The sequence below is a fragment of the Dermochelys coriacea genome, chromosome 2 (genome assembly GCF_009764565.3).
Source record: "Dermochelys coriacea isolate rDerCor1 chromosome 2, rDerCor1.pri.v4, whole genome shotgun sequence".
Classification (NCBI taxonomy): domain Eukaryota; kingdom Metazoa; phylum Chordata; order Testudines; family Dermochelyidae; genus Dermochelys; species Dermochelys coriacea.
In genome coordinates this window covers 148,744,411-148,768,751 of record NC_050069.1, presented here as the reverse complement: position 1 = coordinate 148,768,751, position 24,341 = coordinate 148,744,411, and the positions used below count along the sequence as shown (strand labels likewise).

Here is a 24,341-nt window from a genome sequence, read left to right as displayed (position 1 = left end):
GATGAGTTGTATAAGAATCTGAATAGAACAGACTACACATTTAGTATATGAATATATGGTGTTTTAAATACTGCTTTATTGATTTTTTTTATAAAAATTAACTCCTAAAAGTGTTTTCTATTTGTATTCCCATTTGTATGTATATTAACTTTGTTGTAAAGACTGTTTTCTGTCCCAATGCAGATAATAAACCGTTCAACGACAGAGCTACCTCTTACAGTGTCATATGATAAAATAACTCTTGGAAAGCTCAGATTTTGGATCCACATGCAAGATGCAGTGTTCTCCCTGCAGCAGTTTGGTATGTATACTTTTTCAGAAGGTCAGGTTCTTAACTTATAATGCATAAACTACATAATGACTGCTTTTACAGAACTATAAAATGGTGTAGTTCTTCTGTCTTGTTTGACACATTATCAGAAAAATCTGTGTGTTTCTCCTAAACACATCATCTTGTGTTTGTACATATAGTACGTTGTGGTTAAAATTAAGCAATAAAATCAGCAGCTGAGACTAATTGCAAGGGAGCAATGATCCTTCCACTAGTTGTTGGGGGCTTTTGCATGTGAAAGTCCATAAGTACTGCTTTTAAAAAAAAAAAAAAAAAGTCACTGTTTGGAGTATACTTTTAAAAAATAAAATGTTTTATCTTCAACTCCTGAAAAATAAAATCCTAAATAAAAAATGCACTTCATTATATTCACTTAGCTAAAAATAAAGTATACATAAAAGAGAAATGCCCATTTGCTAACAGACTGATAAACTGTGGGAGGTAGTTTATGCTTTTATGGCCTACATTACTTCAGATTGCCTCAATTCTCAAGTAGTTAATTTGATACACAGATCCTAATCATAAGAAATATCTGCATTCTCCAATTGACTTCATTTGGAGTTGCATACCTAGGACCTGAATTTAAGTTTCTAGGGATGTCAAGTTGGATATCCAGAATGAGTGGAAATTTTAGAAATCAAACATTTAACCTCCAGATAGACTGGTCATCGGCAGGCCAATCATGTCTTCTCCATTCCCTTGACTCTGCCCTCTCTGTGGTGTATTTTGCTCACCAGTAATTTTTCTGCCTCACTACAGCAGTGCAGCCAACCAGCTTCAGGAACTATACATTGCCTGCCATTTTACTCTGGATTTCTTTTGTAAAGTTTTCAAAATTGTATCTTTGTTATAACATAGATTGAATAAAATATTTTCATTAAAAATAATACATGAGCTGTTTGTTTTAATGAATAAGACTGAAAAGAAATTTTCTTTGTTTTTGTATCTTCAGATGGTCAGATACAGAAGTCAGTACTGTAAATCTCTAAAGAAAAACAATTTAGGCAGGTAAAAAAGAAAGGGAGAGCCATTCTGGAAAAAGAAAAAGTAATGGGCGGCTGAGTAAATGACCATAGAATATCAGGGTTGGAAGAGACCTCAGGAAGTCATCTAGTCCAACTCCCTGCTCAAAGCAGGAACAATCCACAACTAAATGGTCCCAGCCAGGGCTTTGTCAAGCCTGACCTTAAGAACTTCTAAGGAAGGAGATTCCACCACCTCCGTAGGTAACACATTCCAGTGTTTCACCACCCTCCTAGTGAAAAAGTTTTTCCTAATATCCAACCTAAACCTCCCCCGCTGTAACTTGAGCCCCTTACTCCTCGTTCTGTCATCTGCTATCACTGAGAACAGTCTAGATCCATCTTCTTTGGAACCCCCTTTCAGGTAGTTGAAAACAGCTATCAAATCCCCCCTCATTCTTCTCTTCCACAGCTAAACAATCCCAGTTCCCTCAGCCTCTCCTCATAAGTCGTGTTCCAGTCCCCTAGTCATTTTTGTTGCCCTCTGCTGGACGCTTTCCAATTTTTCCACATCCTTCTTGTAAGTTTGGGGACCAAAACTGGACACAGTACTCCAGATGAGGCCTCACCAATGTTGAATAGAGGAGAACGATCATGTCCCTCGATCTGCTGTCAATGCCCCTACTTATACAGTCCAAAATGCCATTGGCCTTCTTGGCAACAAGGGCACGCTGTTGACTCCTCATATCCAGCTTCTCGTGCACTGTAACCCCTTGGTACTTTTCTGCAGAACTGCTGCCTAGCCACTCAGTCCCTAGTCTGTAGCGGTGCATGGGATTCTTCCGTCCTAAGTTCAGGACTCTGCACTTGTCCTTGTTGAACCTCATCAGATTTCTTTTGCCCCAATCCTCTCATTTGTCTAGGTCCCTCTGTATCGTATCCCTACCCTCCAGCGTATCTACCACTGCTCCCAGTTTAGTGTCATCTGCAAACTTGGTGAGGGTGCAATCCACACCATCCTCCAGATCATTAATGAAGATATTGAACAAAACTGGCCCCAGGACCGACCCTTGGGGCACTCCACTTGATACCGGCTGCCGACTAGACATGGAGCCATTGATCACTACTCATTAAGCCCGATGATCTAGCTAGCTTTCTATCCACCTTGTAGTCCATTCATCCAGTCCATACTTCTTTAACTTACTGGCAAGAATAGTGTGGGAGACCGTGTCGAAAGTTTTGCTAAAGTCAAGGAACAACATGTCCACTGCTTTCCCCTCATCCACAGAGCCAGTTATCTCATCATAGAAGGCAATTAGATTAGTCAGGCATGACTTGCCTTTGGTGAATCCATGCTGACTGTTCCAGATCACTTTCCTCTAAGTGCTTCAGAATTGATTCCTTGAGGACCCGCTTCATGATTTGTCCAGGGACTGAGGTGAGGCTGACTGGCCTGTAGTTCCCCAGATTCTCCTCCTACCCTTTTTTAAAGATAGGCACTACATTAGCCTTTTTCCAGTCATCTGGGACCTCCCTCGATCACCATGAGTTTTCAAAGATAATGGCCAATGGCTCTGCAATCACATCCGCCAACTCCTTTAGGTATCTCGGATGCAGTGCATCCGGCACTATGGACTTGTGCTTGTCAAGCTATTCTAAATAGTCCCGAACCACTTCTTTCTTCACAGAGGTCTGGTCACCTTCTCCCCATACTGTGCTGCCCAGTGCAGCAGTCTGGGAGCTGACCTTGTTTGTGAAGACAAAGGCAAAAAAAGCATTGAGTACATTAGCTTTTTCCACATCCTCTGTTACTAGGTTGCCTCCATTCCCTGGTCATTTGTCCAATCTTCCACTTCTTGTAAGCTGCTTTTTTGTGTTTAAGATCAGCAAGGATTTCACTGTTAAGCCAAGCTGGTCGCCTGCCATGTTTACTATTCTTTCTACACATTGGCATGGTTTGTCCCTGTAACCTCAATAAGGATTCTTTACAATACAGCCAATTCTCCTGGACTCCTTTCCCCTTCATGTTGTTCTCCCAGGGGATCCTGCCCATCACTTCCCTGAGGGAGACAGTCTGTTTTCTGAAGTCCAGGGTCTGTATTCTGCTGCTCTCCTTTCTTCCCTTTGTCAGGATCCTGAACTCGACCATCTCATGGTCACTGCCTCCCAGGTTCCCATCCAATTTTGCTTCCCCTACTAATTCTTCCCAGTTTGTGAGCAGCAGGTCAAGAAGAGCTTTGCCCCTAGTTGGTTCCTTCAGTACTTGCACCAGGAAATTGTCCCCTACACTTTCCAAAAACTTCCTGGATTGTCTGTGCACCGCTATTTTGCTCTCCCAGCAGATATCAGGGTGATTGAAGTCTCCCATGAGAACCAGGGCCTGTGATCTAGTAACTTCCGTGAGTTGCCGGAAGAAAGCCTCTTCTACATCATCCCCCTGATCCAGTGGTCTATAGCAGACTCCCACCATGACATGGTCCTTGTTGCTCGTGCTTCTAAACTGAATCCAAAGACACTCAAGTTTTTGTGCAGTTTCATACCGGAGCTCTGAGCAGTCATACTGCTCTTGCATACAATGCAACTCCCCGACCTTTTCTGCCCTGCCTGTCCTTCCTAAACAGTTTATATCAATCCATGACAGTACTCCAGTCATTTGAGTTATCCCACCAAGTCTCTCTTATTCCAATCACATCATAATTCCTTGACTGTGCCAGGACTTCCAGTTCTCCCTGTTTGTTTCCCAGGCTTTTTGCATTTATGTATAGGCACTTGAGATAACTTGCTGTTTTGTCCTGCTTTCTTAGTATGAGGCAAAAAGAAAAGGAGTACTTGTGGCACCTTAGAGACTAACAAATGTATTAGAGCATAAGCTTTCGTGAGCTACAGCTCAGGAGCCCTCCCCTTTCGCATTCTCCTGTTCATGCTTCCTCCCAGTATTCCACGTCCTCACTTACCTTGGGGCTTTCGTCTCCTTCCCCCGGTGAACCTAGTTTAAAGCCCTCGTTAGGTTAGCCAGCCTGCTTGGGAAGATGCTCTTCCCTCTTTTCGTTAGGTGGAGCCCGTCTCTGCCTAGCACTCCTCCTTCTTGGAACACCATCTCAGTCAAAGAATCCAAAGCCTTCTCTCCAACACCACCTGCATAGCCATTCATTGACTTCCACAATTCGACGGTCTCTACCTGGGCCTTTTCCTTCTAAGGGGAGGATGGACGAAAACACCACTTGCACCTCAAACTCCTTTATCTTTCTTCCCAGAGCCACATAGTCTGCAATGATCCGCTCAGGGTCATTCTTGGCAGTATCATTGGTGCCCACGTGGAGAAGCAGGAAGGGGTAGCGATCCAAGGGCTTGATGAGTATCAATAGTCTCTCCGTCACATCATGAATCCTAGCTCCTGGCAAGCAGCAGACTTCTCGATTTTCCCAGTCGGTGCGGCAGATAGATGACTCAGTCCTCCTGAGGGGAGAGTCCCTGACCACCACCACCCACCGCCGCCTCTTGGGAGCAATGGTCGTGGAACCCCTATCCCTAGGACAGTGCATCTCATGCCTTCCAATCGGCGGAGTCGTCTTCTGTTTCCTTCCCTCAGATGTATCATCTAGTCCACTCTCTGCATTAGTACCTGTGGAGAGAACATGAAAACAGTTGCTTACCTGTATCTGCGCTGCTGGTGCATGGACGCTCCCCTTTCTTCTTCTGGAGGTCACATGCTGCCAAATTTCTTCACCGTTCTCCTGTCCCCGCTGCGCAGCCTGCTCTGAATCTTCAGAACATTGTGCCTGTAGAAGCGCATCCTGACGTCTGTCCAGGAAATCTTCAGTTTCTCTTATGCAATGCAGGGTTTCTCCAGACCTTGAACTTTCTCTTCCAATATGGAGACTAGCTTGCACTTTGTACAGACAAAGTCGCTTCTGTCCTGTGGAAGAAAGACAGACATGGCACATCCAGTGCAGGTCACAACAGCTGAACACTCCCCATCCATATTACCTTCCTTCTACGAGCTTCCTCAGGAGTTGTAGTAACTACTCGGAGAAGCCGGCAAGATGAAAGCCTCTGTGGGCTCTTCCCAGGCAAACTTCCTCTATTAGCCTCTCTGCTGTTCGCTGCTCAGCTGGTTCGCAGCTGACTGGCTTTTTATAACAGTCAGGCTCACTCAAGGCTCACCTGAACAAAACACTCCCAATTCACACTTTTCAAACAAACAACCAGTCAAGCACATGGTCAAACTGTCACCCACAAGAGACACTCATATACTCACCAACACAGCCTCCGTAATGCAGCTCTTAGCGTATCTCCTCTCTGACACATCCCAGGCAAACTCCCTCTGTTAGCCTCTCTGCTATTCGCCGCTCAGCTGGTTCCAAGTTATCTCTTAAGAGAACATTGCAGTTGAGACAATTTTTTTATTACAATCATTTGTGAAAAAAGCATCTCAACTTGCATGCTTTCTCAAAGAATAGCTGTGCAAATTTGTACAGAATCTCAAGATTCCATGCATGCTAAATCTATGCTTTCATGAAAGGGAGAGTCAAGGAGTTGGATATTACACTTGTCTTTTAAAGGCGCTGCACAAAACTCGCATCCTGGGAGAGGAAGAACTAAGGTACGTTTAAGCCACCTTCTCACATTCCTGATTCTGGGCTGCAGTTGTGGTCCCCAGAGATCTTGGGTATCCTGTCCCTAGCTGCATATGGGTGGAAGTTTTATGTCTCTTCATGCCTTCAACCCTGGCACTTGTGGCAGAGGCATAATAGGCAGTATAAATTGCCTTGTGCAAAGCCTGCAGCAGGTCGGAGTTTCCCAAGCCAGATCTCGGCTGTAAAAAATCTTCTGCATTACAACGGCAGCATTAAAGGGCCAACAGGGATGGATGAATTCTTCCCAAGCTTTTTCCTATCTCTTAAAAATAACCGTTCAAGTATCCAAAAACAAAATCTGAATCAGTATCTGATACATTCTTCATAGTTCAGAGACCTCAAGATAACAAAATTTAGGAGTTTGTTTTCACTGGTGAAAACATGTTCATGTTCTCTCCACCAGTACTACTATTATGATCTTGTATTTCAACTCCAATAGATTTGTTGAAACAGGACAAGTATGTAGGAAACGTTTTAAAATCTTACACATCTATCTTGAGGATGTGATGGCTCTTACCCATTTAAAGTTAGTTATTAAATGGGAAAGGAAGACAGGAATTTCCCTGTACAATCGCCTCACAACATTCCAAGTTCCCTTATTTAAAAAAAAAACAAACTCTTTAAGAAAGGGCTCTCTAGTACTGGGAACTTTAAATTCTGTTTAATAAGAGAACTCCTTTCCTGAAAATATAGGATAAAGGAAAGACATGGATTAAGATCAGGAAGGAACTTTATGATCTAGTCTAATCTGTATAACACAGAGCATAGAATTTCACCAAGTAATTCCTGCATCTAGCTCAGTAACTTGTAGTTTAATCTTTCTAAATACATCCAGTCTTAATTTAAAGACTCTGAATGATGGATAATTTACCACAAACCTCGGTAATCTGTTAATTATCCTCATAGTTAAAAATGTGCATTTTATTTGTTTGAATTTTGCTGACTTCAACTTCTTTCCATTGGATCTCTTTATGATTTTTTTCTGCTTGGTTAAAGAACCTTCTAGTGTCTTGTCCCTGTGTTGGTATTTATATACTGTCATCTCTTAACCTTTTGAATAAGCTAGATCAATTGACCTTTTTAAAATTTCTCACTGTAAGCCCTGTTTCTCAGATTCTGGATCATTCTTGTGGCTTTTCTCTAAACTTTCCAGTTTTTCATCATTCCATTTAAATTGCTGATACAGTAGTCTCATGAGAGCCATATGCTGAGGATGTCCTTCCTCAGTATTTCTGTTTGTCTGATTGTTAGCCCTTCTAGCTAGAGCTGGGAGCACATGTTCAGTTGGTTATCCACCATCATTTCTTAAATCCTTTTCAGAGTCATTTTTGAGGGTTATAGTCCACTGTCTTGTGGGTATAACCTACATTGCTTATTCTTTGAGTGGTTGCAGATGAGTATTTCACTCAGGTGCGTTAGTGCTGAGAGCATCAGAGTTGGAGACTTTTTTCCCCACCATGGTACCTATTGGAACGACGCGCCCACCCTGTGTTGCCTCATAGCCCCTTTGAAGTAATATAAGAGTGACGTACCTTAATCCCCCTCAGTCCCTTCATACTGCCAGTAGCCTTAGTTAGAGCTCCCCCTGTGCGAGTCTTCTCATGGCTTTTTCTCTCTGCATCACACTTGTCACTGGGACTTCTCCTGTAAAGAGTTTTTTTTAATAGTATCTGTAGTATAATAGTTAGTCTTATAGTAATTTCTGGTGCTCAGCACTATAGGGCATGCAGCATTGACCAGGCTTTCAGACGTTGCGTATTAGGTGGACTTTCTATTCCCAACAGTAGATTCCTACACTTGCTGCGTGTAGGTGAAAGTCATGTTGAGGAGAATGTATAATCTGTTGTGAGAATACGTATTGCAAGAGACCTTCGCCTGAAGGAGCTTTTGTTGGAACAGGCTTTGAAGCCTGCGCTAGCACCAAGACCCTCTTCCGCAGCAGGACTGGCAGTCCTCAGCCAGCCACCTTCCGCATCAACAGTGGTAGACAGACCCCTGGACTCTGACTCTCCCCACAGGGAGGAGGGGGTCGATCTGTGTTCCCTGAGGTACCCCAGAAGAGACCTACAAAACAGATCAGGGATGTTCGAAATTGAGGAGAGAGTTGTCCTCTTTGTCGCAGATAGTTTCCCAACATCCGCAAGATCCAAGGTACAGTCAAACCGTCAATCCACATCAAGGCTGGAGATTCCCAGTACTATACCACTGACTCGGGGCCCTGGTGGTCAACCATTGAGTCTGGTATCTGTGGTGACACTGCTTTTTGATATCAACAATCCCACAAGCCTACATAGTAACAACAGATTTATTCTGCCTGTCTACCAGCCTCCCTGCTTACTCGGAAGGCGGGTGTACTATCGGCACTACCAGCTGTTTCAGTTTCAAATTTCAAATTTTTCTGTTTCAAATTCTACAGACTTGGGGTTGAGGCCGCTTACTGTTGATGCCCTCGGTACCAGTGAAACCACAGGTACCTTCCTTGGTGTAGATGACTGTGGGGCAGCACCGATATGCCCTTTGTCCTCTGTTTAGTCACCATTAATTTCTGTCAACACAGGTGCCCTTTGAAACCCACAACAACTCTGTTGTGCTCTTTGGTACTGTCACTGAAGATTTTCTGGTACTAACAGTCCCATCCTTGATACCAACTTTGCCCTTCTCTCATTGGACTATGGATAAATTGGGCTATTCTGTGGTCCCGCCGGAGTGGCCACCAACAGTGCCCAAGGACTTCTGAAAGGGTTCTTCTGACTCTAATATGGATTCTTCCAGTTGGTCTTTGCCTTGGTAAAGAGTCCCAAAGATTTTGCAATGGGCAGCAAAGGGAAAGCGTCTGCACCAAGAGCACAGCTGTTCTTACAGTAAGGGCAGATCCTTGACATCCTCAATGTATTGACCCCCATGCCATACTCTCGCTCACAGTGATCACCTTGGGACCTGTGGGGTACTCCCTGCTTGAAGAGGTCTAGATTTCTGCTCCAGTCCAGAGGGCAATTCCCTGGATCCGGAGATGTACCAGCCACAAGAGGGGCTTCTGTTACAGATGCAAGAGGAAGTCTGTCCTCTTGAGACACCTCTTTTTGCCAAAGGAGCAACCTCTACCCCAAGTGATTCCAGGGGTTCCAGCAGTCCCATTCTTTCCTTTGCTGGACAACTCAGTAATCCCAGATTCCTTGTCTCCCCACCCAGAGGATTTAAAATCTTACCAGGACTTACTTTGTGCAGGTATACACTAGGATTCTCCATCAGTGATAATTTTTAAATCAAGATTGAATGTTTTTCTAAAAGCTATGTTCTAGGAATTATTTTGGGGAAGTTCTGTGGCCTGTGTTATACAAGAGTCAGACTAGATGAGTACAATGGTCCTTTCTGCCTTGGAATCTCTGAATATTCTTCAGGCAATAATTCTGGGAAGGATTGCCTTCCCGATTAATGACACCTTATTACAGTCAGCAAATGCTTTGTGGCATATAGGTATATAAAATGGTTTGAGTGGTAGCCGTGTTAGTCTCTTATCAGCAAAAACGAGGAGTCCTTGTGGCACCTCGGAGACTAACAAATTTATTTGGGCATAAGCTTTCGTGGGCTAAACCCCACTTCATCAGATGTATGAAGTGAAAATACAGAAGCAGGTATAAATACACGAAAGGATGGGGGTTGCTTTACCAAGTGTGATGTCAGTCTAATGAGAAAAATCAATTAACAGCAGGATACCAAGGGAGGAAAAATAACTTTTGAAGTGGTAAGAGAGTGGCCCATTACAGACAGTTGTACCTGCTGTTAATTGATTGGGTTTTTTTAGGTGTATAAAATGTTAGTTCCCCTTTGCTCATTCATTTTGGAGCTGATTTTGAAGACTAGACAAATTCTTGTAGAACCAAATTTAGTGACTGGTCAAGATCAATACCTTATAAATTACTAGCTCAGAATGTTTTTATGTAAAACATACAAAAATTTATTTTTGTCAGCAAAGCCAGCATCCAGTTTTTATTATTTTTATTTTATTATTATTTATTATTAAAACTTGTGCCACTTAAAAAGGTCTTCCTTTATACTTGAATCTACTATACTAATAGTTGTAATGCTAATTTTCTGGTACTACTTTCACATTTTATCTACTCTTTCTTCCAGGCTTTTCAGAAAAGGATGCAGATGAAGTAAAAGGAATTTTTGTGGATACTAACCTGTACTTTTTGGCTTTGACATTCTTTGTAGCAGCATTCCATGTAAGTGGATCACGTGCTGTTTTTAAGCAGTATATACTTAAGTATAAGTAAACAATAAAAGTAAAGGTACTTTGAGCACTGACCCTCACATTTCTCTAAATTACCAGTAATTGTTTTTGGAAATGTTAATGTCAATACATGTGCTATGCTATGCCGATTTTTCCTTCATAAGTACAAATAGAAAATTCAATAGCAAAACGTCATGTTCTACAAGGGAACATTTATGCAATATGTTTTGAAATTTAAGCCAGAAAAACTGATTTCTACTCCCAAATCCAATTTCAAAATCAGGGGTTAATTTCCACCCCCCTCCCCCCCATCCAGTCCTTCCCAGAAAGAGAATTACTACATTTCCTTGTGTGTCTGGCTGTCCTCTTACCTGAGCAGTTTGTTGATCACACTTCACCAGTGGATAACGGAAAGGTTAATGACTATAGTTTTCAGCGCTGGCTGCCAGCCAGTTTGCAAATAAGAATTCAACTGTCCATTGATCACCCATCCTCATAACAAAACAGCAACTTGATCTGCTGTTGAATATACATATTGGTTTAAAAATTAATGTAGACTGTAATCAGAAATCAGTGAAGGGTTAAAGATACAATTGATACTTGTCTGATTGTTAGTTAGAAACAATTTTTATCTCCTGGAAAGAATTATTAGTTTATAAATTATCAACTTTTATATAAAATGTAACATTCTTAATTGACATGTAAAAATATTTAACTCTTAAGTGAAATAATGTAGTGTCAATTTCTTTATTTAACCTGAGTTAAACGAAAACCTGAAAAGCACTGCATATGAATGCTGGCTCAGATTTTCTGCTTTGTGATTTTTCTAGCAGCGAGGAGGGAACGTAACTGTCAGGGAACAGATTACAGTTCTGATTCCCTCATTGATTCTGCACAAACCATGTCCCTAGTAGTCTGAATAGCCATGGGTCTGCTCTAAACTTGCCAGATGGTACCACTGTCAAGGGTGCTGTCTGCCAGTTGGAAATTGCCAGAGCGCACAGTCTCTGGGTGTCATTCTTTTACGACATTGACACACCTTATGTCATTGTTACAAGGGCATTTAGGGGCTGGTTATATTGACTTAGTTCCTCTACACCAGGAGAATCCTCAGCTGGGGAGTTGTCATTTTTTGCCTAATCAGAGAAAAGGGAGAGAAATGAAGCGGAGAATCTGGACTATTTTGTGTTAATACTGTCTTGGCCTTCAAGCAGTGGGAGATTTGTGTTCTCCAAGAGTGGTTTATGTCCTTGCTAGAGAAATGTGTGTGCACACTCAGAATTCTCTTAGTCTATTTACTGTTTCGTGGCTTAGCAACAAACCTTACAAATTCATAAAACTGTAAAATAAATAAATAAATAAATAAATAAAAATAAAAAATTCATAGCCTTCAGCAGGTAATCATGCTTTTTCTTCTGCTCAAACACTGTTCTGTGTCTCATGTGACTGTCTGAACTAATTCACCAATAGTAAAATCCTTTCTGCACCTACCCATTTAACAGTATGGGCTAATGGGGTTCCTTCTACTATTGCATTTTAATGTAGTGACCAGTTATCTGAGATCATTACCTTACCCATGAAGCACCTGCACCTTGTTGCTTCCAGCAAGATACTTATCTCTAAGCAGATGACTTCAACTCTTAATGGAACAAAACATTGAGGAAAAGTCCCTTATTATTCATTTGCCCATATTCTTTCAGCAGCAGAAATTTGCAGTGAGTGTGCCCTTCATGTTGCCTGTCCTCCTGGGACTGGCCAGAGTCCACTCAGGCTATTGTTCTACTTCCAGTCTTGGGGCAATGGCTCTGACAACAAGCAGGTCTCCAGCAGCACTCTGGAAGAATCTCCACCTCGCCTTCCCAAGCCTTTGGTGGCTAGTCTGTCCACTCTATATAACCTGGTATATAGATGGTCAAATTTCCTGCATGGCACTTCAGGCTACCACACTGCTGCTACTCCTCCCCTTTGCTACTCAGCAACTGCTGAAGAAAGTGGCCCATAAGGGTTTGTCTGCACTGAAATGTAAGCCCAGATTTAGTGGGACTCAGGTCAGTGAACCCTAGATTAGAGAACCCAGGGTTTAAGCATCTACATCAGTAGTTCCCAAACTTGTTCCGCCGCTTGTGCAGGGAAAGCCGCTGGCGGGCTGGGCTGGTTTGTTTATCTGCCGTGTCCACAGGTTCGGCCAATTGCTGCTCCCAGTGGCCGCAGTTCACTGCTCCAGGCCAATGGGAGCTGCTCAAAGCAGGGACGTACTGGCTGCTGCTTCCAGCAGCTCCTGTTGGCCTGGAGCAGAGAATCGCGGCCACTGGGAGCTGTGGTCGGCCGAACCTGCGGACGTGACAGGTAAACAAACTGGCCTGGCCCGCCGGGGGCTTTCCCTGCATAAATGGCGGAACAAGTTTGGGAACCACTGATCTACATTGATTATCAACCCTAAGTAAATAAGTTTTTAACCTGGGCTTGAACCCAGGGCTCTGGCATCCACACTGTATCACACAGACCAGATTTCAACCAACCACATCCCAGACTTAGTAGCGCTTTTCCAAAACATGGTCTCTGTAGCCCTTTGACTGTGGTGCAGTGTGGGATCCACCCTGCATGTTACAGGAAGTTTGGCGATTCTGCAAACATCTTGCCAAGCCATTGTTTTTGTCTGTGTGCTCTCAGCAACCGGAGCCGGCAATACCAAGGAGGTGCCACTTGAAGAATTTCTTGCTGTTTTAAGAAATGGGCAGAAATTCTGTGAGATGGTGGATATTTCAGCAGCATTTTCTGACCCATCAAAGGTGCCTGAGAGAACTTCTAATGGAGCAGGACACAGACATGGCAGACTTGAACTGGCTACTGCTGCTCATGACTCTCGGGATAGCCATGGATACCTCCTACTGGCACTTCTAAAGCAGGGCCACAAACTCAGATTGGTGAGACCAAATCGTTTTGCAGATCTGGGATGACCAGTAGCAGGTCCAGAACTTTCACATGAAGAAAGATACATTTCTGGAGCTTTGCGAGCAGCCTCTCCCAACCTTCCCTAAAGACAGGTGCATGAGGGTGGTCGTGCGAGTCGAGACACTGGTTCCTGTAGCCCTCTGGAAGCTGGCTACCCCAGATTGCCAAGCAGTCTAGGGTTGGAAAGTAGACTGTGCGTACAGTGGGGATGGAGGCTTCTGAGGCATTTTTTTTGGTGGTTTTACCCTGAGGGCCAAGTATAAAAGATATTCCTGAAGTAATTGCTGTCTGTTAGAGAATGCAGTTTCTGAAATGCACAAGGGCCATTGATGGGACTAGTGCCTATAGTTTGCCCTTCTCAAAGGGCACATGAGTACATAAATTGAAGTATTCCATTGTTGTTCGATGCCTCGTGGACCACAGAGGTCGATTTATGAATGTCAGTGTAGATTAGACTGGGAAATTTCTTTGAGGGCTTGCTCATGTTGATTCCATTCTAGGTGTGTGCATGCTCACTTGTGTGGTCGTCAGAGATTTTTGCCTTTAGCGGTATCCGTTGGGCCGGTTGTGGCGCCCTGTGGAGTAACATGTTCATGTGGCACTATATCAGGTGCTGCCGGCCCTACGCGCTCTCAGTTCCTTCTTACTGCCTGTCGTGGTTTTTTGGAGTGCCTTTTCTTGTCTAGCAAGGGCTAGCATTTTTTTCTCCTATGAACTTTTGTGCCTTGGGGCCTTTTGTAAATAGTTTTTGTGTAGTATTAATTAAGTAGTTAAGTGTAGTTGTTAGTAGTAGTTGGGTCCCAGTGGGGACTTCACTCCCAGGTGGAGCATGTCCCGGTCTCCTGGGTTAAAGCTCTGCTCAGATTGCAACAGGCCTATCCCTGTTAGCAACCCCCATAGCAGCTGTCCTAATTGCTTGGGGGAATCACATGCTAAGGATCGGTGCTGGATCTGTAAGAACTTTTGGTCTTGAACCTAAAAGGAGTGGGATATTTGTCTCGTGGCCCTCCTGATGGAGTCCGCCCTTCTCCCAGCTTCCAAGCCATCCAGACAGGTTGCACCGCGTGCCTTGGCCTCCGTGCTCAGCACACTGCCGGCACCAGTTGCCATTGCTGGTGCGAAAAAGAAAGCAAAAAGGCACAGCTGCCTGGCTCCGAGCAAAAAGGCCCAAGGGTCATTGCCCAAGGGACCTGTGCCTGGCTGCCAGCCTACTCCAGAGCCACATGTCCTCCTGCCTCCCTGGTTGGAGCCTCTAGCGCCCTCAAAGGTCCATCACGGACTCCCGGGAAAGGTATGGTCCCACGCCCCTGCCAGCACAGTCTTCCTCCCAGGCGCAGAAAGAGCACAGGTCTCATGCTCCCATGATGACTCTGGCACCGCGGGACTCTGCTAAGGCTCCCCGAGAGGGCAAGTCAGCCGCCAAGACCCCTCAAGAGGCAAGGGAAAACCGTTGGTCACTGGAGAGGAGGCGACATTCCTCTCCACCATGCTGAGGATCCTGGGACAGGTTTGAGACTAGTCATCTATTGCCCAGACTAGCATCCAGATCCTCTCAGCATCACTCACCTGATTACTCCCTATGCTGTTCCCGGCACCGGTCATCCTCCCATCCGTCTTCCTCTTGACATTGGTCCTGATCACTGGCGCAGTGTGTTCCCCATCTCGGCACTGGTCTCCCTGGCACTGACACCAGTCTCCCGCATCTGGTCATTGGTTGCCGGTAGCCACGACCAGTATACAAACCCAGGTGTCGACGGCCCCTCCTGGTTGCCAGAAGGTGATTCCTCTGGCATGGAGGGCCAGTTCAGCCTTACGCCCAGGCCCCAGCAGTAGGATTGGCACTGGAACCCACACCCTCGGCAGTGGTTGCATGTGATATATGCCATCGTGTGCCAGCAATGCTCCTCTGCCATGTACATTGGCCAGACTGGTCCATCTCTATGCAAAAGAATAAATGGACACAAATCAGACGTCAAAAATTATAACATTCAAACACCAGTTGGAGAACACTTCAGTCTCCATGGACACTCAATAACAGACTTAAAAGTGGCAATTCTTCAACAAAAAAAATTGGCCTCATTACCACTACAAAAGTGATTTTTCTTCCTGTTGATAATAGCCCACTTCCACTTTAATTGAACTGTCTCATTAGCACTGACTCCCCACTTGGTAAGACATCTATCTTTTCATGTACTGTATTTTTCACTCCATCCATCTGATGAAATGGGTTTTAGCCCACGAAAACTTATGCCCAAATAAATTTGTTAATCTCTAAGGGGCCACAAGTACTCCTCGTTGTTTTTGCTGATACAGACTAACACGGATACCACTGTGAAACCAGGGATCTCGGAGCGGTTCACCTGACCTGCCAGGCTTTCTCGGCGCCCCCCCCCCCAAGAGGCAAGGTGGTGCAGGCCCTGATGGACACCACAATGTAAATCAACAGGCAGGAGAGTGCCAGGTTTTTGGCCCTGTGTTGGGAAACTCTCAGCCTCTAGGACTTGTGTGTGCCATGTCATTCATAAAGTAGCCGCCCACCTGCCTGGAATCAAGAACATCTTGGCAGATCGCCTCAGCAGGACCTTCTCAGCTCACCACAAATGGTTGCTCCATCCAGAGGTGATCAGACTAGTCTTCCACAGTTTGGGGACTCCCCGGGTGAACCTGTTCGCGACCAGGCAGAACAGAGAATGCCACGTATTCTGTTCTCTGCAGGGCAGGGACAAGGGCTCCCTGTCAGATCCCTTCTTGATTCCGTGGTCGGGAACGCTTCCGCTTTCTGCTGGTACCATTGATCCATAAGGTCTGGAAGCAAGACAAAGCGAACGTCATCCTCGTAACCCCAGTGTGGCCTCACTAATACTGGTTCAGCATGCTACTGAATCTTTTGGCAGCAACCCTGCTGCAGCTGCCTCTTTAGCTGGACCTGCTGTCCCAGGATCACAGCAATCTGTGACATCCAAACCTGGCAGCACTGCACTTGACGGTTTGGCTACTGCGTGGCTAAGTCTGGACGAATGGGCATGCTCCGTTGGTGGGCAGCAGAAAACTTTCCGCCAGGGCTACCTACATGGTGAAGTAGAAGCGGTTCACGTGTTGGGCCTCAGCTTGACACATTTGGGCTGAAGAGGCCCTGCTGCAGGACGTCCTAGACTATCTGCTGCACGTTAGGCTCCAGGGCATGTCACACTCTCCGATCAAGGTCCAACTGGCGGCCATTTCGGCGTTCCACCCTCCATTTCAAGGCAGGATGGTCTTCATCCATCCTATGATGGCGCAGTTCTTGAAAGGTCTGGCGCACTTCTACCCACATGTCCGGGATCAGTTTGTCCTGTGGGACCTGAATCTTGTGCTGTCAAGGCTCATGGTTCCCCCATTTCGACCCCTTGGCTTTCTGCTTCCTCCTGTTTCTCTCCTGGAATGTTTGTTTCTTGGTTGCTATAACTTCGGCCTGCAGGGTATCCAAGATCAGGGCACTCACCTCAGAGCCACCGTTTTGTCTTCTAGAAGGACAAAGTCCAGTTATGCTTGCTCCCGGCTTTCCTGCCCAAGGTTGTTTCCCAGTTTCTTACTGGTCTTCTGTCCCAAGCCTCATGTGATGGATGACTAAGACAGGCTGCATATCCTAGACGTCATATGGACGCTGGCTTTCTACATAGTTCCTTAAGTCGGTGCACTTATTCATTGCTGTCGCGGACAGGATGAAGGTCTGATGGGTTCCCCCTGGGGTGCCACTTGGAACTGAGATACCATTGAGCCCGCCTGTCCCACCAGCCTGGGTGCACCTTATTTTGTGCTGCTGTGACAGGCTCTCACACAGATAGAGACGCACCCAGCTGCAGCTATATTCACACACACACGTTGAGATCAGCTCTGCATAGGAGAGCTCCACTAAGGAATTGCCCAGCATTCAAGTGCACTCCCCCTCTGGAGAGTAAACCCAAAATTGTATTGTCTTGCACTGCACAGAACTGTACAGTGTAAACTAATTGCAATTCATCCTTTTGCTCAATGTGGAGAGGGGGAGAGAGAGAGAGAGAGAGATGCACAGTTCCCCCCCCCCATTATGTATTTCACAAACTAGGTTTAAAACAAAAATAAGTTTAAGTACAAGAGGTAGATTTAAGTGATTATAAGGGATAGCCAACAGATCAAAGTAGATAAACAAGATTCGCAAATTGAGTTTAACACACTAGATAGGTGGGATTTAAATTAACAAATTCTCACCCTGAGTGATAAACAGGCTGGCAGATTCTTAAGGCACAAGTTGCCTGGGCTTTCCCAAGTTTTCATACACAGGCTAAAGATCCTTCTAGCCTGGGATCATCACTTCCCACAGTTCAGTCTTTGTTCCTCAGGTGTTTCCAGGGATGATGATGTCAGGAGAGTGGGTTACCCCCATGATGTTATTTCCCCCCTTTTACGTCTTCTCCCCACTTGCTGGAAAACTCTCTTGCTGTGACCTGGATCAAACAGTTCCCATTTTGTAGTGCTGTCTCTGAGAGGTTTCTGTTGTACACAGTTCCTGGGGTAATCCTTGTGCGCATTTCCACAATAAGCCATTAGCGTTGTTTGGCCTTTTTAGTGTCATACTTGAAAGGCTGCTTGTGGGTGTTTTCAACCTCATGACATGTTTCAGTAACACATACATAGTCAAACTTCATAACTTCACATGCAATGACAGCACATACAATCAAATGAGCTATTAGTATCTAGCAGATCGACTTTTAGAATGACACCTTATAAGGCTGTGCTGGGTTGGACCCCCCATCTGGGATTCCATCGCATGCTGGAGTCTCACTGGTTCCACTCATTCCACCAGCCTGGGTTTCCTTACCCTGTCCTAGCTGTACCAGACCCTCAAGCCCCCCCCCCCCCCCCCCACACCTCTGCAGCAGATACAGACTGAAATCAGCTCTGTGTAGGAGATTGAGCTCAGGGATTTACTCAGCACTCACTTGCACACCACCTTTGGAATGTAAACCCAAAATAATACTGACTTTTCTTCTCCCTCAATGGGGGGAGAGATGTGCTTTCTCTCTCCCCCCATACCCCCCCCATATGAATTGTACAAACTGAAATTTGTAAAAACAAAAATTTACCTACAAAATGTAAATGTTAAGTGATTATAAGGGATAACAAACAGAACAAAGCAGATCACTGAGCAAATAAAACAAAACACAAACTAAGCTTAATACACTCAAGAAACAGGTTACAAAATATAATTTCTCATCCTAAATGTTGTTTTAGGTAGGTTGCAGAGTTGCTGTAGCTTAGAGTTCTAGTTATTTCTCTTTACAGACGGGACTCCTGTCTTGGCCAGGACTCGGCCCCTGCCATTCCTTTCCTTTTTGGATGGGGAGGCAATGGACGAGTCCTGATTGACTTCCCAACCTTAAATAGAATTTACATAAAGCAGGAATCTTTTGTTTCCCAGTCTGACCTCCCACCCCCTCTTAATGGAAAAACATTGAAACCCCAAGATGGGGGTCTAGTACCAGGTCACCCAATCACTTCACCCTGTAGTGTCAAAGCAGCAACCCTGGGAGCTTCTCAGGAGGGCAGGAGATTAGTATCTTCCAACTCTTACTATTTTTCCTAGTGGCCCATTGAAGCTGATTGCCTATGGTCTAATTGGCGTTCCCCCAAGTGTACACACAGTTATAATTGTTACATAATCATAACTTACATAACTTAAGATACAGAAATGATACATGCATGCAAATTGGATAAACACATTCGGTAGATCATAACCTTTTCAGTGATATCTCACGTACCCATATCGCATAAAAGAAATCTTAGTTATACCATATTCATATACCCATTTCCATGAAGAATATGGGGTGTAACATCACAAAGGTGTATCCTAATTGCATCACAGTGATGAATATTGGGGTGTCAGAAGGGTTGCCCAATGTCTGCCCAGAGAATATCATTGTGGATCACAGCCTGCATCCACTACTGTTACAAGTTGGCAAAGGTGCCCCCATCGGCAGACATGATAGCTCACTTGACTAGGGCGCAGGTGTCATTAGCTGCCCTCCTGGCGCAGGTACCATCCAGACGTTCTCATCTCATTATGTGCTTACCCAGCAAGCTCAGGATGATGCTGGCTTTGGCAGAGCAGGGCTGTAAGCTGCAAGACTGTGAACTCCAAGCCCACCTCCATTGATACTGCTTGTGAGTAATCTACATGAGCAAGCACTCTAAGAAAAAACTTACCTACCTTTCATAACTGTTGTTCTTCGAGATGTTTTCCTTATGTCCATTCCATTACCAACCCTCCTGTACCCGGAGTTGTCTACACCGAGAGGGTGTAGGGCTCGTGGCACCTGATGTACTGCTGCATAAGCACGACACTCCAGGGCTGACCATAGCTGACCCTATGGATACCGCTAAGGCAAAAATCTCCAGTGACTGCACACATGGGCATGCATGCACCTAGAATGGAATGGATATGAGCAACACATCTCAAAGAACAAGTTACGAAAGGTAGGTAAGTTTTTTCATGATGCCAGGGTTTTTTTTACCAATTGGGAGTCAAGATTCATTAACAGGCTGGGGCAGTATTTGCACCAAATGATGTTGTCATAAACGGAGTTACTGTCTCCACAGTTATTTTTGGGAACCCGGTGTACCCCCTTTTGCTTTGGCTTATGAAACCACACCGATATCGGAGGCCCTGACAAATGAAAGTATAATTACATTCTCAGCAGGTGTAGAATGGTTGTTGAATGTGCTTTTGGCAGATTGAAATCCCATTAGAGATGTCTACAGACCTATTTAGATGCCAGTATCATCAATGCTATCTGCATTACTCTGTCTTGCTGTGCTCTTCACAATCTTTTTGATGCCAGAGATGAGCCTTTCCTCCTTCCCCTCCCTATCCTCCCCCAAATGAGTTGGTTGAGTTCAGGATCCTGACGCAGGGAAGAAAGGTAAGCAGCAGGATACGGACCCTGGACTTCAGGAAAGCAGACTTTGACTCCCTCAGGGAACAGATGGCCAGGATCCCCTGGGGGACTAACATGAAAGGGAAGGGAGTCCAGGAGAGCTGGCTGTATTTCAAGGAATCCCTGTTGAGGTTACAGGGACAAACCACCCCGATGAGTCGAAAGAATAGTAAATATGGCAGGCGACCAGCTTGGCTTAATGGTGAAATCCTAGCGGATCTTAAACATAAAAAAGAAGCTTACAAGAAGTGGAAGCTTGGACATATGACCAGGGAAGAGTATAAAAATATTGCTCGGGCATGTAGGAAAGATATCAGGAGGGCCAAATCGCACCTGGAGCTGCAGCTAGCAAGAGATGTCAAGAGTAACAAGAAGGGTTTCTTCAGGTATGTTGGCAACAAGAAGAAAGCCAAGGAAAGTGTGGGCCCCTTACTGAATGAGGGAGGCAAGCTAGTGACAGAGGATGTGGAAAAAGCTAATGTACTCAATGCTTTTTTTGCCTCTGTTTTCACTAACAAGGTCAGCTCCCAGACTGCTGTGCTGGGCATCACAAAATGGGGAAGAGATGGCCAGCCCTCTGTAGAGATAGAGGTGGTTAGGGACTATTTAGAAAAGCTGGACGTGCACAAGTCCATGGGGCCGGACGAATTGCATCCGAGAGTGCTGAAGGAATTGGCGGCTGTGATTGCAGAGCCCTTGGCCATTATCTTTGAAAACTCGTGGCGAACGGGGGAAGTCCCGGATGACTGGAAAAAGGCTAATGTAGTGCCCATCTTTAAAAAAGGGAAGAAGGAGGATCCTGGGAACTACAGGCCGGTCAGCCTCACCTCAGTCCCTGGAAAAATCATGGAGCAGGTCCTCAAAGAATCAATCCTGAAGCACTTAGAGGAGAGGAAAGTGATCAGGAACAGTCAGCATGGATTCACCAAGGGAAGGTCATGCCTGACTAATCTAATCGCCTTTTATGATGAGATTACTGGTTCTGTGGATGAAGGGAAAGCAGTGGATGTATTGTTTCTTGACTTTAGCAAAGCTTTTGACACGGTCTCCCACAGCATTCTTGTCAGCAAGTTAAGGAAGTATGGGCTGGATGAATGCACTATAAGGTGGGTAGAAAGCTGGCTAGATTGTCGGGCTCAACGGGTAGTGATCAATGGCTCCATGTCTAGTTGGCAGCCGGTGTCAAGTGGAGTGCCCCAGGGGTCGGTCCTGGGGCCCGTTTTGTTCAATATCTTCATAAATGATCTGGAGGATGGTGTGGATTGCACTCTCAGCAAATTTGCGGATGATACTAAACTGGGAGGAGTGGTAGATACGCTGGAGGGGAGGGATAGGATACAGAAGGACCTAGACAAATTGGAGGATTGGGCCAAAAGAAATCTAATGAGGTTCAATAAGGATAAATGCAGGGTCCTGCACTTAGGATGGAAGAATCCAATGCACCGCTACAGACTAGGGACCGAATGGCTCGGCAGCAGTTCTGCGGAAAAGGACCTAGGGGTGACAGTGGACGAGAAGCTGGATATGAGTCAGCAGTGTGCCCTTGTTGCCAAGAAGGCCAATGGCATTTTGGGTTGTATAAGTAGGGGCATAGCGAGCAGATCGAGGGACGTGATCGTTCCCCTCTATTCGACACTGGTGAGGCCTCATCTGGAGTACTGTGTCCAGTTTTGGGCCCCACACTACAGGAAGGATGTGGATAAATTGGAAAGAGTACAACGAAGGGCAACGAAAATGATTAGGGGTCTAGAGCACATGACTTATGAGGAGAGGCTGAGGGAGCTGGGATTGTTTAGTCTGCAGAAGAGAAGAATGAGGGGGGATTTGATAGCTGCTTTCAACTACCTGAAAGGGGGTTTCAAAGAGGATGGCTCTAGACTGTTCTCAATGGTAGCAGATGACAGAACGAGGAGTAATGGTCTCAAGTTGCAATGGGGGAGGTTTAGATTGGATATTAGGAAAAACTTTTTCACTAAGAGGGTGGTGAAACACTGGAATGCGTTACCTAGGGAGGTGGTAGAATCTCCTTCCTTAGAGGTTTTTAAGGTCAGGCTTGACAAAGCCCTAGCTGGGATGATTTAACTGGGACTTGGTCCTGCTTTGAGCAGGGGGTTGGACTAGATGACCTTCTGGGGTCCCTTCCAACCCTGATATTCTATGATTCTATGATTCTATGAAATGGAACCATGGCACTGATGCACTGCTGAATTGGTACAGTCATCCAGAAAGTCATAGCTGGAGCTGGATGCACCCATAGCAGAAGTCAGGGATGCTTTGTGCTCCCATATTAGTGACTTGCAGGGGCCAATAGAAGAGGGGGAGTAGTGCCTTATGACTGAGCTTGGGAGGGAGGGGCTGATTATATGGCAATTTCCCCATCCCCACAAGCAATATACTTATGAATGACTTGACTGTTTATCAAATGAGAGAGCAGGGGGGGTGATGCATAATATGGTGTGATGTAAGAAAGTGATGGATGAATCTGTGTATTTAGGAATAGTGTTTGCATATAAATTCCCAGTTGTCCCTGATCATGTTTCTATTTATTATCAGAAATGCACATGGTATGATAAACTTCCTTGATAAAATAAAAAGCTTTATTTTTAAACATTTTTTAGAAAAGTACAAAATTAATCTATTGCTGTGCATGCGAGCTGCCACTACCGCACCAAAACCTTAAAAAGCGAGACAAAACAAAGTGCATGAACACATGCAAACAGTGAAACCATGTACAAGACAAACTCTAATGTTGCATGTCCCCAGTCATCTTTCCGTTCCTGCCATGTTTGCTGCATACTTTAGCACCAGGGGAGAGGGATTCAATATGGAGCACTGCATGGGGCACAGCTCTGCCCAGCTGCTCTTAGGGCCTGATTGCATTGGCCACCCAGCCATGGGGTTGTCCAAGCTGTTTCAGGATGGCATCATAGGGTACTGTGGAGGGGACTCAGGCCCTGGTGCATGTGCAGCAGGAGCCAGTACTCTTGCAGGTATTAGTGATAGCAGCTGCTCAAACAGTTGTTTCTGTTGAGCTCTGTCATCCACCATTCCTGTTCCAGGAACTGCAAAGCAAGTGCTTGCTCCCGCACTGAAGCTCTGTGCTCAAGCCTGCAGCCAGGCTGAGCCTTTCCTCTTGCTATCCCTTTCCTCTAGCCATAAGTACTCTAGCCATTGGTACTGGAGCTGCTTGTTGGTCCTCTCTACAACTTCAACTAAAAGTTCATCATGGAACTGCTTCATCTTGAAACAATCTGTACAAGTACATTGACACAGGCTTCTGCTGCATTGTGGGCAAGCTGTGGAGATACTGCAGTCTGTAGAGGTTGAGGACAAGACACAGAGTTATTGTCTCAAATAGCTAAGTGCAGGAGCACAGAAAAAGTCCTTGTGGAATTTCAAGGACATAAAATTACTTTTCCAAACTGAACTTAAATATATTGAGAGGGATGTGACAGACCACAGAAGCTTCCTGGACACAGCCGGGTTAATTGTAGTGATAAGTGCAGACACGATGGTAAGGATAAAAAAAATCCCAACTGCTTTCCCAACCCCGTCCCTAAAAAGTGCAGAACAACTTGGGTTGGGGCAGTTGGTGACCATGCCAACAAAAAGTTTCTATATCATTTCAGGAATTCCATAACCATGTTTTTTGGTGCCCAACTGGCAAAGGGAGATGTTATTCTAAGCTGCCAGTGGGAAACCAACAGTATATGCAATCAAAGTATTCAAATGTAAGTTTGTCAGATGGAGATGGATGGCAGGAGAGAGATCACTAGATCATTACCTGTTAGGTTCACTCCTTCTGGGGCACTTGGCATTGGCCCCCGTCGGTAGACAGGATACTGGGCTGGATGGACCTTTGATCTGACCCAGTATGGCCATTATCTTCTTATGACTGATTAGCCCACTCCACTCATAGAAGTGCTAATCAGATACTGAGGTGGCCCTGGAAAATACACCTGTTCCCAAAATGTGACTACGTAGCTGGAGTTCCTGCTACAGGGAAAGTTTACAGCTATCTGCACCCAGGATTAGCTCAGAATTCATGAGGAATCAATTGGGTGCTGCATTAGTTTACCCTGTTATACCCACATGCAGCCACCCTGCACTCAACTGCCATTCTCCTTACTCCCTCCGGCACATTTCTGGACAAAAATTTCAAACCTCAGTCATGTTTTGGACAAATTATTTTGCCACCTATGGACTACATTTAATTGAAATGGTAACTAGATTTGTAACTAGAAAGTGTTCTCTTCTCCCCCCAGTTTTCTC

The 24,341-nt window shown here is 45.1% G+C and overlaps 1 protein-coding gene across 3 annotated transcripts in view; it reads left to right on the top strand.

The window, feature by feature from the left end:
• Positions 1-24,341, top strand: part of CLPTM1L (CLPTM1 like) — a 103,869-nt gene that overhangs the window by 26,953 nt on the left and 52,575 nt on the right. For all 3 annotated transcript variants that reach the window (XM_038389208.2, XM_043508501.1, XM_043508500.1), the window contains exons 6-7: positions 184-301; positions 10,062-10,156. In XM_038389208.2, the coding sequence (XP_038245136.1) occupies positions 184-301; positions 10,062-10,156 (213 nt within the window). The remainder of the gene's footprint in view (positions 1-183; positions 302-10,061; positions 10,157-24,341) is intronic.